Raw genomic sequence first — 16,247 nt, 5'->3', positions numbered from 1 at the left:
AACATCTGTTTCCTTTAAAGTTTTGGTGAAACTGTTAAATACTCTTGTAGGCGTGTCCTCGGGTCTACTCTTTGTACTCCCAGGTCAGTCATGACCCAAGCTCTTTCCTTGTATGTTTTATTCATGTTTATAGTAGGGCACAATATAACAATTTTATCAAATACTTCCCTATAATACCTCTCCAACAAATCCAGCAAGAAAACGGTCTTACCACAACCCGTCTGTCCACATGTAATAGCGCAATGCGGTGAGTGGGAGAGAGCAGGGGGTCTCACTCCCCTGGGGTTACAAAATTGCCCGACCAGCAGGTCAGTAGATGACTTGCAGGAATCTCCCATTGTGTATATTAAGTTGCACATCCATAATTACATATAAATACAATTTCAATTTCCCAGCTCTTTGAGCCTTCTTCGTTATTTGAATGGTTATCCCCTTGCTTCCGCTGTTGATGCGACACCCGCTACCGTGTAGACTGTTATCATATGTCGATCTCATATCCAACCACAACACATACTTCTGGTTAGGTAATCACCGATATTCACAGAGTATAGATCCAATTCACCGACCACGTCGACTATTGAGTTTCGTTTTATCGCTGTAGTTTCTCTTTTCTTGCCACTGCTGGTGTGCTCCCTCTATGGTCACTTTTGTGATTTCTGGGTTGAGGAATCTCTTGCTGTCTCTTTCGATTGCGCCGTATTCCTCCACTCTTATGATCAATATTCCTTTCATCGATCGCACCAGTACGTTTAAATTGATATTCCAAATTGTATCGCTCTTGTCACGTTGAATCATTCTGTGACGCAGTATCCTATCATAGAGGATGGTCATTTTTCGAGAGTAGTGGTTTCGAATATGCTTGGCAAGATCCGGACTAGTCACCATGTCGAACTCCAAGGAGATGTTTTCAATCTCGTAACTACCCTTGTCACTGTTCAGCGTACGCACGACTTTGCTGTAATCATTGAACGAGAGTCACCCAGTGCGGCTTGGTAAAACGGTGCATGAGAGGTTAACAACTCAAAGTCAAGCGGGATGTAAAACCCATATGCTTCAGCGATTGCTTTTTCGCTATGTGATAGTTTGGGTAACTCATCTTGCATGAAGGCGTACCCGACACATAACCTATTCGATTTTCTGCTGCCCAAACCCTGGTATACGTTGTTTTCTTGTTCCAAGAGGTCTGTGTAACGGTAATATATATCACTTTCGTCTATGCTAAGCGCCTTGTTGTTTTCTTGACTGTAGCATGATCCACATTATTCACGAGGTCCCGTTTGTCGTTGCCCGAAAAACTAAACATACATAATTATGGTGGTGCAAAACTCAAAGGTCCTGCGGACAGCTTACCCCCAAATGTAGGGCAAGATCTGCAAACTACCAGATCCGTACTTGTTGCAGCCAGCCATGACCAGCAGAATGGGGGTTTGGGTGATCCCCCATAGTGTTGAAAAATTCAGGAAACAATCAATAGAATACTGAACGAGGAAACCATTTTGGCCGACAGGATTGACATGTTGGCTGAATTTTGTTCCGATAGCATGGTATCACCATTGCCAGTGTTCTGATGGCACTGGGCTTCATCATATCAACTATTGTACTATTGTATCTGTTACTGGATGGGGTTCCACCAGTGGGGTTCCACCACACCCCACACCGAGTGGTGACACCAGAGGCTGGATAAAAAAACATCTGAAATCGCTTGAAGAGGAACTGGCTAAACTCGCTGGTGAGGCTGCAGAAGCCCTGTCCGGTATCCTAGGAAGTATTGTATCGTGGCTGCTCAGCATGTTGGGTAAAACTGCCACATGGCTTGGCCAAAATCTGTGGGCATTCATCGTCGCTGTGGCTGGGCTGGTGTATGTTGCGGCTAGGGAATTTTTAGCCAAATGAGACACAAGCTGACCGCAACACCTCCGACAACCATCGCTGTTTTACGATTGATGTGATGTTGATTGGACACCATCAACAGCAAAGAAACGGTTGTCCCACTCGTTTGTTTTAAAGTAGTGAAATGACTTGTAAACCCATTTTTTAACCACATTGTAGCTGGCTTCTGCCAGAGGCTGATTGTGAACAATAGGAATTCCTAATCTGTGATTTGGCGCAGGTAAATGCCTGTCCATCTTCGGATCAACACGAAATTCATTACAAACTCCTTCGTATGCCCATGTATCGTATGGATTGTTTTTTGCATTCCATGCCTTATCCTGAGGTATTGGTGCGCTTATTTCTCTGAGAATACGTCTGATATGGTAGTACATATCAAATATAAACACAGATTTACTCAGTTCAATCAAGTTGCATCCAGTCATCGCACACCACACAGCGAAATTGAATTGATTCTGCCAGAATTGCATCAGATTGTTAAACCATGCATGTACCGTTTTCACGTTTATGACAGAAAACCCATAATGTTCAAACACATCCGTGAATCGGGTTTTGAAATATGACCCATCTGCATCAACCAAGATTTTTATGTGTGTAAAGTCGGAGGCACCTATATTTTTCTTTTTGGGGGTAATGTACTTTAGGTTTATACATATTATTATTATATATAATATATATTATAGTATGTACATTATGCCTCCTGATATAACAAATGGTGAGACCATTCAAATTATATGTGCCATTGATAATACTTCTGGCCAACTCGAAATAGCACTATGCAATATCACCTACTACCCGCGATGGACAAACATCAACAAAAGATATTATGAGTTTGGCATGGACAGCCAAACAGAATAGACGCTGGTTACTACAGCGTATGTTCTCTCAACGACGAAGTTTTCAAACCTTTAGGAGCTGAACTTAAAACAAATGACTCAAACGGAAGAGTGGTGTTAGACAACTTCAAGGGGCAAGTTTTACTAGGTCTGAATCCATATGAATTAGACCATGGCCTGATCATGCATGGTACGAAATTACCAGACCTAGTTCCAGATATAAATTTATCTCAATCAGCTTAGCACAACGGATAATATACAAAATGAAAGTCATTCCACGTGGTTGAGGGCTATCCCAGTTAAAACAGAAAAGTACAATGAGGGCGGCACAGAGTCATTTTCATCACATCAGTATAAATGGTAATATTTCTGAATTAAAATTGTCAATTTCAGATGCAAAAAATAATCCTATAAAGATAGATTACCTAAGCATAACTCTGCATATATAATAATGACTAGCAATCAAGGGAAAAAAAGATGCATTTATACAAGTTTATCAGATCTAGGTGATACTAGAGGGTTTGATGACACAGGAATAGATGGTAAAATATCCGCTTTTAAGGTTATAAACAACATTTACAGACATGTTGAAGTCCCTGTTGTCGATAAATCTGGTAATACTTTTAACCTAGATACATCGGAATCTGACAGCAACACACGATACGATATAGTTCGCAACGACGCAGATGAATGGAGAATATACCCATTGTTCGGTGGTAAATTGCTTGATTTGGAAGACTTTGACAGGATAACAAACATTGATCAAAACAAACCATAGTATCTAATACACACTGACGACAACAGGTGGATGATGTTACAATCTCAAATCAACTCGCTTCTCAACGTTACACTAATTTCTCCATATGTTTTCATTGAAAACAAAGACCACTACCTAAACAAAGTCATAAACAATGGAATCCTCCTCATGGCTTACGTCTCATCACAAAGACGCATTGTAACCATCACACCGGTCTCGAGTAGAGCAGCCCACATGCTGTCGTGTAAACTCAGAGGGAACGAAGTATTACAGTTGGTAACTGAATTCGACGGTGTGGCAGCCATCCTGGAAAGCCTCTCGCGAATTACACGCTGGTCATTCAGGTCTACCTAGGTGAACCATTGCAGAGCGATATTGAGATGGTGAAAGGAATCAAACTCTGGTGGGCTGAAAAACACCAGAGCCGCGTTTGCTCAGTTTACATTTGGGTGGGTGGTGATTCACACAGCAGTTTGAGAGATGCCACAGTGATAGTGGAAGACACTGTAACTCTAACCAAGATTTTTCCAACCGAGCACATCAATTTTATTAGTTTAAAGTTCATACATGAGACACTATCAGAAATACAATTGGAAACTATTTTCTAACAGTTTTATAAACAATGGTAAGCTCAAGTGTAACACTCGGTGATCTAGGAGACACAAAGAGATTCCACCCCGTACCTCTTTTACTTTAAAGATACCGTATACAAACGAATGCCACTAGCAGATTTTACAGAACTTGAATGGTTAATTAAAGTAACACTAACCAACCCTTACATCTTTTTTAATCAAAATGATTTCGTTTCCAAAATTACTGACAACAGCATCCTTCTCAAGTCCTTTAGTCCCTTCTTAATTCTATACAAGTGTTACGAATACCAGGTCACACTGACGTGCTAGCTCCAGTCGACTCAAATGCCAGTTTAGTCATTCACAGTATATATGATTACCAACGTGAACTGTTTTAAGTTGCTGAGCTAAAGGTTGAACAAATTTTATGGATGATTGACTTCTTTATTTTCACAATGGCGACGTTTTGGTATGGATTCTTATACCATTTTCAAGCATATGGGAACAGTTTATATACAGGTACATGAGCTATAGCTGATTAGATTAATGGTAACAACAACATAATTGAGGACATGAGATAACAAAAACATCAAAGGATATAACTAGAGTTGTTGATATGACCAGTAATTAGTGTGAAGCCAGGGGTGGGGTGGGGGATTACAGCGTTAAGGGGACCAGTTAATGGAGGATTAGTGACGGAAGCCAGAGATTAATATCTCTTGATTAAAGTGTCGAATCGGTTAGGTAGAAATATACCCTGATCCCTGTTTATGGAAGGGTTGTGTCTGCGGATGTGAATAGGTTCTACCAATTTTCTCTGCTTGTAATCATGTTTGTTGCTGGAGAGTGTTTTGATAGTGTCCCAGTTGATTTTGTGGTCAGGAAATTTGGTGAAAATGGCTTGTTGATGTCTTGTGTTCTTTGATGCGAATGTTTAGTGGTCTGGATGTTTCCCCAATGTAGTTGCTGCCACAGTTGCAGCTGATGTTGAATACCACACCCTTAGGCTCTTGTTTTGTTGTGGAATGTTTCCTACCATTTGCCCTGATGATTGTTTTGATGGGTGTGGCTGTGGTGAAGTATGTGTCAATGCCTGCTTGTTGCTTGAGTAGACGGCTAATGTGAAGTGATGTTTTGCCAATGGAAGGAAGTGAGATGCAAACATTAGCTGAGTCAGACTTAGTAGTTTTGGGTTTAGGTGCTCGGTTGATAGTGGAGTTGATGATGCAGTCAACAAGTTTAGTGGGATAGTTGTTGAGTTGGGTAAAGACGTCCCTGAGATGATTTAGTTCAGGTTTAGTGGGTAGAGAGGATAAGTTTACAGCATGGCAGGTGAGATTGGAGATAACGCCGGTTTTAGTTCTGAGAGAGTTATTAGAGTCAAAGTGGAGGTATTGGTCAGTGTGGGTAGGTTTATGATAGACAGAGGTTTGGATAGTGTTTTCAGAATTGCAGATGACAAGGACGTCAAGAAAGGGTAGTTGTGAGTTGTTTTCAGTTTCAACAGTAAATTGGATGCGGGGGTGCTGTTGGTTAAGATGTTGAAGAAGTTTAGAGGGGTCGTTGTCGTGTGGGAGAATAACAAAGGTGTCAGCAACCTTCCTGAACCAGCAGGTTGGTTTGATTAGTGAGGTGCTGAGAGGTTGTTGCTCAAAGGAGGTCATGTAGATTTCAGAAAGGATAAGAGAGAGAGGGGATCCCATAGGAAGGCCATGGATTTGCTCATAGAGTGCATCATCATCCCAGGTGAAGCAAGTGAAGGTGATGAGAGATGAGCTGCAGGATTGAGTCAGAAGAAAGGTTTGTGTCAAGAGGAGTGTCAAGGCGGTTACGGAGAATGTGCAGGGTTTCATTAATCGGAACACTGGTAAAGAGATCAGCAACATCATAGTGTACAATGTTTCCTGGATCAGTGACAGTTTTTAATTTTTCACAGAATTCTGCAGAATCTGAGATGTAAGAGTAAGCAGTTTTGCCAAGATGGGCTAACTTTCGTCAGATGTTGGGCAGTGTTATAGAACACAGTGTCACGTGAGCACACTAAGAGTCTGGCTTTGGGTGGATTCTTATGTATTTTTACATTTTGCATATAGGGCTTGTGGATGACAAAGTTTTTGATAGAGCTGATAGCTTATCTCTTAGTTGTCACGTAATTTCTTCTGGTGCGCCTTGTGCTGTCGTTGGAGACACAATGGTGATGGAGTCATCGTTGCAAAGGTACTTTAGGGCTTCTCTCTCGGTCTTGGTGATGTTTGGTTGTTGTGGTTTGGACTTTTGGAGGATGTCGGTAATCTGGTAGCACAGGAAGTTGATGTTAGCTCTGGGTACTAACTGCTAGAGGCCTTTCTCTATGTTGATGATGAACTCATCATGGTTCTATTGAGGTAAGGTGGGGACAAACTTCAGTCCTTTGGCTAAGACGTTGGTCTGGTCTTAGATCAGGCTCTTGTCACTTAAGTTTATAGTAGTCTTTTTCAGATAATGACTTACTGAGGCGTTTTGTTTTGTCGGCAGTTGGTTTGAGGAGTTGGAGTTTCTTGAGATGAGTTGTCTTGGTCTTTGTGTCAAGGAGGTTGTTTGACTGAGCTGCACGGAGGGAGGAGAAGGTGTCAGGGTCAAGGGTGGAGCTGAGGGTGACTGGTGATGCTGTGGAGGGTTATGACCTTGGTCTTGCCATGGTGGTGGATGTGCTCCTTCAGTAGTAGTTTGGAGGCGGTGTTCAAAATGGACCTGCCTCCTGGCGAGTTGTCAGGTGATGAGAGTTTCAGGCCGTGGGGGACGACGTTTAGGTCTCTGCATCTCATCAGGAAAGTGAGGTGGTTGCTGGCTTGGATATGCTTCTTTTCCAGGCGGCTGAGGGGGTTGATGGTTTGGATTGCCAAGTCTCCATGAAGACGACGAATAAACTGTTTTAGAGGCATTTTAGCAGTTGATGAGCTAAAGGTGAAGGAACAAATTTTATGGATGATCAACTTCTTGATTACCAACGTGATTTTTTTCTGGATTCGTATGGTATGAAACCACACACAACACTAATTATAGACGTATATCTCTTAGAAATTTCCAAGCCAAGAATATTTTTGGATGGTCTTAGAATATTTTGTTTTAAAAGGCATGAGAATAAATGTTCTCGAATCATAATAAGGCTATAAGCAATCAATAAGCCTCAATGGTGTTCATATTATAGATGAAAACACACCTATTAATATCTCACCCATTTACCTGTACAATAATATAAACCTTTTAGGCTTAAAATATATCAATAAAAAATTAAATGATAGATAATTAAAAAATAATTTATAAACTATATTATAGACAAATAGAATGGGTCTGTATCCAGCCGTAGATGAAAAAGGAAATATAAAGGGAAGTGTAGACGGATTTCGGTTGAAACAGATATATAAAATAAAACACCAGCTAGAACAAGAGCATGATATCCAGGCATCACTTCATAAAATACAATAGAGCTTTGAACTACATAGAAAGTGCTGAGACCACCCAAATGGCAACTTGCATGGGATTAGGAGCAGTAGGAGTAGGATTGTTGACAACAATCGCAGCGGCACGTGTGGTGTTTGGACTTGAATTAGCAGCTATAGTGACAGGAACACTTGGGTCGGTGTTTCAATTTGTATCCCACAAATTGAATCGTATCCCTTTAAGTGATGCCTTTTGCCATTTCTATTTTTTGCCTGGTTTCCATGGAAACAACCCAGTCTCGAAAGGGAGGGATTGGCTACCTTTCCAGAGCACAACTCGAAAACCATTTCATATCTTTCAACAGATCTTGGCAGATATATGAGACAGATCTTGAAATGGTGACTTTTTCTGATTACAGATATATGGAATTTATATTTTTCATGAATTCCATGGAAACAATTCAAACTTTGTCTGAAAACACAATAAGTAACTGTCAGATGATTTGTCCTTTCAAATATGTAGGGGCCGGGGGGATATGTCATTTTCTGACGACTCTTGTTTGCAATACTTGCTACATACATCAGTCAGAACTTAAAGTGGTGCATTTTGGTACTTATTTTCTCGGTTTCAGTGGAAATGTTTCGGATTTAATCTCGAAATGGAGGGATGGATGGGCTTCGTTTTTGGAGCACAACTAGAAAACTATTTAATATTTTACAGCAAAACTTGGCAGGTATTTGAAGCAGACCACAAAGTGGTGCCTTTTGCTATTTACAATGTTTTGGCATTATTATTTTTCCCGGTTTCCATTGAAACAAGTCTGACTTGGCAGATGTTTGAGACAGATCTGGAAGTGGCGCCTTTTGCTGTTTACAGATATATGGCATTTATATTTTTCATGACTTCCATGGAAGCGATTCAAATTTAATCTAAAAAACTTCTGATGACTCTTGTTATTTTTGCTGGTTTCCATTGAAACAATTCTGACTTAGTCTAAAAAATTAGGGATGTGCTTCGTTTCCGGAGCACAACGCGAAAACCATTTGATGTCTTTTCAACAGATCTTGGCAGATATATGAGACAGATCTTGAAGTGGTGCCTTTTTCTGTTTACAGATATATGGCATTTATATTTCTCACAATTTCCATGGAACCAATTCAAACTCAAACTGAAAAACACATTAAGTAACTGTCAGATTTGTCCTTTCAAATATGTGGGGGCCGGTGTAGGGGATATGTTTTCTTCTGATTAGTCTTGTCAAACTTTGATATTAACAAATAAGAAAGTTCCATTTTGTTTAACATTGCCTTAAAGCTCAGGGTTACAGGTTCTAGTACTGATATTGAGAGTTCTGTTTCAGGTTGTGAGGGAGTTCCAGCAACGTAAGAAAGAGATACATCGCCTGCAATGTGATCTTGAAAAACGAACACGAGAACGTGATAATCACCATCATGAAATTGAGGAGGCTAAGCGCAACTGGCTGGGGCCTCTCAGAGAACTAATTCATCGGATAAATGACAACTTTGGTTATTTCTTCACATGTATGAAGTGCACTGGAGAAGTTGATATCAGTATTCCAGAAAATCCAGTTAGTATTCCTTTTTATTTGTCGTATTTTTCCAAGCACTTTGACATATTCAAGTTGTAAAATCCTGTTTTGAACTTGTGACCAGTAGGAATAGAAATGTTGAATGTCAGATAGATTAATTCTCTCAGTGCTACTGTCCAACCCAGCCTTGAGAGCATCTCCAAACAATACTAAAAAAATATCAAGTAACCTTCAGATGATTTGTCCTTTCAGATATGTTGGGGCCAAGAGGATATGTCATGTTCTGATGGCTCTTGTTTGTACATTGAAAATCTGATAATTTGTGGAGTAGTGAATTTCAAAATAGCATATAAATGATCTCTAATATCAACTTTTCATGTAACTGCTCATGATAATTCTGAAACATTGCCAATGAACCCAGAATCAGTTGGATATATTCGAAAATACACTTACATGAACGCCGAAGTGCACTTTCAATTACAATTACATCAACTGTTTTTCATAGTCAGCTGTAAGTGGAGGCTGTTATTTAGACGCCAATTACATCATGTATTTTCATAGTCAGCTGCCACAAATTTATCATTCATTTCCCTATATGTTTCAGAATTAAATTACAAATGGTTTTTGTACCAGTACCAACTGTCTAGACAAAACGAAATGTAAGATACTGAGTGTGAAAACGAACGCTGTGCTCGAAAGACTGTGCTTGTTTGAAATGTAAGCAAAGAAAAATTCCAATTTCACACTACGAAGCATTTTCGAAAATTTTCCGACGTCCAACTGTCTAATTATTGCTTACTATGGCTCAGTACACTTAGAATATGCAGGGGAAGAGTGATGCAAAATCACGTTGAATGACAACAGCAGTTATCACCATTTCTTTGCTTATTTCAAATGAAAACAATAAAGAACATATAGCAATTAACAGGTAGTTAACTGATAACTTACATTGCATATTTATTTTGTTAAAGTGAAAGATTTGCCATGACAAAAGGTATAAGAAACCCCCTCAAAACCAACAAAATATAACACTGATAAATCTAAAATATTCAGTAACATGTATTGACCAAAGAGCAAGATACAAAGAATCACAGTAGAGGATTCTAATACATTTATGTGCAACTGAGTCAAACTTAAAGTAATTGGTCACAAATATGATATCAGCTCACCAAAGTCTTGGTTTACAGTGAGAAACACATATACTGCATGTTACACAGCAAGCGATCAGACAAATGGCAGGCTGTAAGTAGGCCAAATAATGTACTCCAGTTATTTCAAGAGTAGTCTGTGTGTGTATCGTCAACAGAATAACCAGGCTGATATACAGTCTCTGATTCCTGAATATTCGAGCACTTTGCGACCATATTGCCACCAACTGAGAACTTTCTTGCAGACGCCCGAAAGTAGACACAGCTAGTCAAGGGAGGCAACTCTAAAGCACTACCTTAAAGGCCTGCCACTAAAACACTTATGGCACTGAACATTTATGATACGAAATGTGATCCATAATAACTATCACTCAAAACTCTAAACATTGAGACCCAGTAATAATTGTCACTAAATCAATAATACAATTTACAGAAAATACACTCTCGTAGCAATGTACAAACAATCCCTGAAACAATTCAGTCCTCGCAAAAGCCTTGTCAGCGAGGCAGTCATTTTGTAAGAAATCAGTCATTGGTTGTGATGTTACATGTCAAAATTGTTGCACTTATTAGGCAATTACTTTGAGGTGAAGGTCGGTTGAAAGAGTGAAACCAATCACTCTGTCCTTCTGATTACACTTTCAGTATTATGATGTATATTTTGTGTATTGTTCAGATATTTTTTCCTGAAACTAATTCCAATATCTGCATTTAGCATTTACACATGTTAGAAGATCACACGTAGCAATTACTGCAACATGTGTTTCAGTTCCTGTCATGTACAGTATTCATTGTAGCTGTTGCTAGATTTTGCTTACAAGAAAAACAGATTTAGAGTTCTCCCTCCCCTCGATTTGCATTTGCAAAACATTGTTAATTTCTGTATATCATATGTATATCAATGCTGTTCAAGATAGAGAATTACTACCATGAAGTATCGAATGAGCTGCTATTAGCAGCGGGGTATACTGCAATGTACCTTCTAAGTGAGATACATTGAAAATAAAAGAAGAGCCCTTAAGTGTCAGGTAAGATAAATGTCCTTTCTCACTTTCAAGTTGAGTGAAAATCTAAGTATATCATGCTCATAAATATGCTTCACAGTTTTGAATTCTTCAGGAAATTACCTCTTTCTTGATACCATCCCACAGGACTCAAGGTAAATTTCTGTGTGTACTGAAACATATAAGGTCAGATACATAACAAATGATGCACCGATGCATCTCTGAACTCTCAAGCCACCTCCCACTTCAGTGCCTGGTCAAATGAGAAACAAGGACATAATGGTTATGTCTGAAACTGCTGTGTCAGTGAATAATAGGATCAGTTCATTGTCAGAGTGGAACAAATCCTCAAAGATACATTTGTTATATATTTAAGGAAGACTATGAAAAATACGGAGTCAGGATAAAAGTGAAATATCGTGATGGTGAACCACTGAGAGAGCTGACCCCTCATCATCAGAGTGGAGGTGAAAGGAGTGTGGCTACTGTTCTTTACATGATGGCGCTACAAGAATTAGCTAAATCTCCTTTCAGATGTGTGGATGAAATCAATCAGGTGAGACAGACATACAATTGATGTCTATTATTCATGCATTGTCATGCCAGTCCGTTACACACCAAAGCTTTAATAACTTAAAGCGTATTATTTTGTCTGATTAGGCTTTTGCAACTCTGGATGGTGCAGCCTCATCTGTCTGTCTGTCCATCCATCCATAATCATTTTGTTTCCAGAGCATAACTCAAAAACTGTTCAATATAATGAGGGCAAAATTGACAAATACAATGATCTGAACCTGTGGTTGTGCCTTTTGCTGTTTACAGATGTGGGGCATATTTATTTTTTATTTGGCATGTAATGCAGGGGGAAATAGTCAACACCTCGTCTGTCTGTCCGTCCGTTTGTTTCCCGATCATAACTCAGAAACCGTTCAATATTTTTAGACCAAACTTGATAGATGTAATAATTTCAACTGTTTGTCTGTCCGTCCGTAATCATTTTGTTTCCCGATCATAACTCAGAAACCGTTCTATATTTTTAGACCAAACTTGATAGATGTAATAATTTCATCCTGTAGTTGTACCTTTTGCTATTTACAGAGTTTTGGCATTTTTATTTTTGGGGTTTTTCCATGGAACATTTTGGTGTTAGTCTAATTGTGGGGTGGGCTTCATTGCTGGAGCACAACTCAAAAACCGTTGTATATTTTTTTGTAAAACTTGGTAGATATATCAGTCAGAACCTGAAGGGGTGCCTTTTGCTATTTACAGGTTTTTGTGATTTACTATTTTGTCGGTTTCCATGGAAACGTTTCTGACATAGTCTCAAAAGTGGGAGGTGTGTTTTGTTTCTGGAGCAGAACTCAAAAACTTCTTAATATCTGTCAGTGTAACTTCATAGAATTGTGCGGCAGACCCCAAAGTGGTTACTTTGGGTATTTACAGGTTTTTATGATTTATTATTTTCTCGGTTCCATGAACACATTGTGGACTTCGTTTCCGGAGCACAACTCGAAAACCATTTCATATCTTTCAAAAGATCTAGGCAGATATATGAGACAGATCTTGAAATGGTGACTTTTTCTGATGACAGATATATGGCATTTATATTTTTCATGGAAATGATTCAGGCTTGGTCTAAAAGCACAATGAGTTACTATCAGATGATTTGTCCTTTCAAATATGTGGGGGCCAGGGAGATATGTCATTTTCTGATGACTCTTGTTATTTTCTTGGTTTCCATAGGAACGTTTTGGACTTAGTCTCAAAGTGTAGGAATGGGCTTCGTTTCCAGAGCAGAACTCAAAAAGCATTCAATATTTTTCTGCAAAACTTGTTACATACATGAGTCAGAACCTAAAGTGGTCCCTTTTGGTACTTACAGGTTTTTGTGATTAATTATTTTCTCAGTTTCCCTGGAAACGTTTCGGACTTAGTGTCAAAATGGATGGATAGACTTTGTTTCTTGAGCAGAACTCAAAATACGTTCTTTATTTTTATGCAAAACTGGGTACATATACCAATCAGAAGCGTAAATGGTGCCTTTTGCTATTTACAGATTTTTGTGATTAATTATTTTCTGGGTTTCCATGGAAACGATTCTGACTTAGTCTCAAAATGGAGGGATGGGCTTCATTTCCGGAGAAAGCCATTAAGTTTTGTCCAGTGACAAGTGTAAAACAAACTATTACGCTGTTATATCATTGGACAACCTGTTTTATAGAGTCACGCCCATTATCAATCTTCTGAACCTCGTTTGCATTCAAAACAAATATAGGCATGTCCATCTTCATAAATATTTGAGGGGATTCAACTGCAAGTGTATACATTATAATAAATCAGTATCTTGTCACTTTTTATCCCCCCGGCATGTAATGAGGGGTATATAGTCGATGCCTTGTCTGTCCGTCCGTCCATCCGTAATCATTTTGTTTCCAGAGCATAACTCGGAAACTGTTCAATATTTTTAGACCAATCTTCATAGATATAGTAATCTCAGCCTATGGTCATGCCTTTTGCTCTTTACACAGTTTTGGCATTTATATTTTTTTGGTTTTTCCATGGAACATTTTGGTATTCATCTTATGGTGGGATGGGCTTCATTTCTGGAGCAGAACTCAAAATCTGGTCAATATTTTTCTGCAAAATTTAGTAGATGTATCAGTCAGAACTTAAAGTGGTGCCCTTTGGTATTTACAGGTTTTTGTGATTTCAAATTTTCTTGAGTCCCCGGAAACATTTGGTCTCAAAATGGAGGGATGGGCTTCGTTTCCGGAGCAGAACTCAAAAACTGTTCAATATTTTTCTGCAAAACTTGGTAGATATATCAATCAGAGCCTAAAGTGGTGCCTTTTGCTACTTACAGGTTTATGTGATTTATTATTTTTTCGCTTTCCATGGAAAAGTCTTGAAATTTCTCTCAAAAGTGAGAGGTGTGTTCCATTTCCGGAGCAGAACTCAAAAACTTCTTAATGTCTGTCAATAAAACTTGGTAGATATGTGTGGCAGACCCCAAAGTGGTGCCTTTTGCTATTTGCAGGTTTTTATGATGTATTATTTTCTCTTTTCCATGAACATGTTGCTGACTTCATTTCCAGAGCACGACTCGAAAACCATTTCATATCTTTCAACAGATCTTGGCATATATATGAGACAGATCTTGAAATGGTGACTTATTCTGATGACAGATCAGCGCCTGGCAGAAAAGATGGAACAAGTGTCTTGACTCACAAAGGGGCTATGTTGAAAAAGAAATGTGGTTCATACCAATATTTTGTGTTTTTCTATGCAAGGCTCAAAACTTATTGACATTCCCTCGTATAGTGGTGCCTCTTCGTATTTACAGGTTTTTGTGATTTATCATTTTCTTGATTTCCATGGAAACATTTCGGAGTAAGTCTCAAAATGGAGGTATGGGCTTCGTTACCAGAGCAGAACTGAAAACCCATTCAATATTTTTCTACAAAACTTGGTGGATATATCAATCAGAACCTATAGTGGTGCCTTTTGCTATGTACAGGATCTTGTGGTTTATTATTTTCTTGGTTTCCATGGAAGAGTTTCGGACTTAGTCTCAAAATGGAGGGATGGGCTTCGTTCCCAGAATGGGCGATCTTTTTGAATTTATCTTCCCTTCACTAATCCGCTAGGTGTGCTGATCTGGACGGTCCAACCTTAAACTGACAGCGCATGTCGTGTGCGCGATGTGAGTCATAAGTGTTACCATTACACTTAGAGACAGTTAACCAGTATGGCTTTCACCTTCACCGGTAACGTTCACGCCAGTGCATGGACAGAATATCTTTTCACTTTTACGATGATATACTGTAAATCACGAAATTTTTGCGTCATAATATTTTTGCAAGTGGCTACCAACAGACGTGTTTGCGTCACGATATTTTAGCTATTTGCCTAATTCTCAAAATATAGTTTAGTTTGACAGTTTCAAAGCTTACTTGCATCTGAAAGATTTATCTGAAGTAAATCCAGTCACATGTTAAAGTTTGCCGCGAATTTTGAACACCATTCAGTGAAGTACTTCCGCATGTATGCAGTCAGTGATGTTTTCCTAAAACAACACTTGCTGCATAGGCCAGATAAGGTTAAAACAGTTCAAAGGGATTAAATTAAATGGAGTGACTCTAATAAATTTGCACTGATGAAGGACCAGTTTAGTTAGTGTCGGCGAAGCTGTTGATCTCCAGATAAGCGTCATGAAACCTATCCACGCCCAAGGGATGGTCTCGACCTTTCAAACAGTCTCGAAGAAATGTGTGCTGCGTGGTTGGCGCCTGTCTGGACTATCGGACGTAATGACTGAGTAACTTTTGTTCGGGTATCCATTGTTTGACAGGTGACACGTGAATACGAGTAATGCTAGTAATTAGTCATTCTTTGCGTTGTTGTCATTGCTTAATATATGTATTGTCTAGATCTATTGTTAAATATATTTACTGGTGAATAATAAAGCGAGGATAGGACAGGTTGTTTGCTGATTATTCATTGAATTCTACCAGCAAACTGAGTCATGATATTTTTGCGAGCTCAAGTCATTCGCAACTTCCACAAAAATATCATGCTCGCAAAAATTTAATGATTTACAGTATCAAGTGTTATGTCCTAAAATGTTTATTCCATGATTCTATGACACACTTTGGATAGGCATGACGGCTTACTTTGCAAGTATGATTCGCAAAATGGCAGTTCGAAGCGAGGCGAGGTGGAATCAGCTGATCATTTTCAGATCATGTTTTGTATATACTATGGGGTTTCTAAATCACTTCAAAATAAATAAGTATTTAATACCAATAACAAAGATCTAGACCCCCATTTCAAAACACTAGACCCAAAATGACACAACCCGTCTCCCATTCACACAAGCTCACAGTGGCCACAGTGAGGCAGCCTATTCCCTTTACTACACGAATGTCTAAATGGAGAACTGGGTCACAGCAGTGCGAGGGCTAACAACCTATTCGAGAAATGATTTACATAAGGTATGAAACCTGAAATATGCTGACAGTGCGTGAACTCAGAAAGAGGGTGAGGGGCCTTCGTATGCGGGGTTACTCTC

The 16,247-nt window shown here is 39.1% G+C and overlaps 1 protein-coding gene across 1 annotated transcript in view; it reads left to right on the top strand.

Annotated features, from left to right (window-relative positions):
* Positions 1 to 16,247, top strand: part of LOC137278141 (structural maintenance of chromosomes protein 5-like) — a 428,573-nt gene that overhangs the window by 384,218 nt on the left and 28,108 nt on the right. The window contains exons 22-23 of the mRNA XM_067810312.1: positions 8,836 to 9,063; positions 11,553 to 11,732. Coding sequence (XP_067666413.1) covers positions 8,836 to 9,063; positions 11,553 to 11,732 — 408 coding nt within the window. The remainder of the gene's footprint in view (positions 1 to 8,835; positions 9,064 to 11,552; positions 11,733 to 16,247) is intronic.

The sequence above is a fragment of the Haliotis asinina genome, chromosome 3 (genome assembly GCF_037392515.1).
Source record: "Haliotis asinina isolate JCU_RB_2024 chromosome 3, JCU_Hal_asi_v2, whole genome shotgun sequence".
NCBI classification, from domain to species: Eukaryota; Metazoa; Mollusca; class Gastropoda; order Lepetellida; family Haliotidae; genus Haliotis; species Haliotis asinina.
Note: the sequence above shows the minus strand (reverse complement) of the source record. Positions and strands in the feature narration are given on the sequence as shown.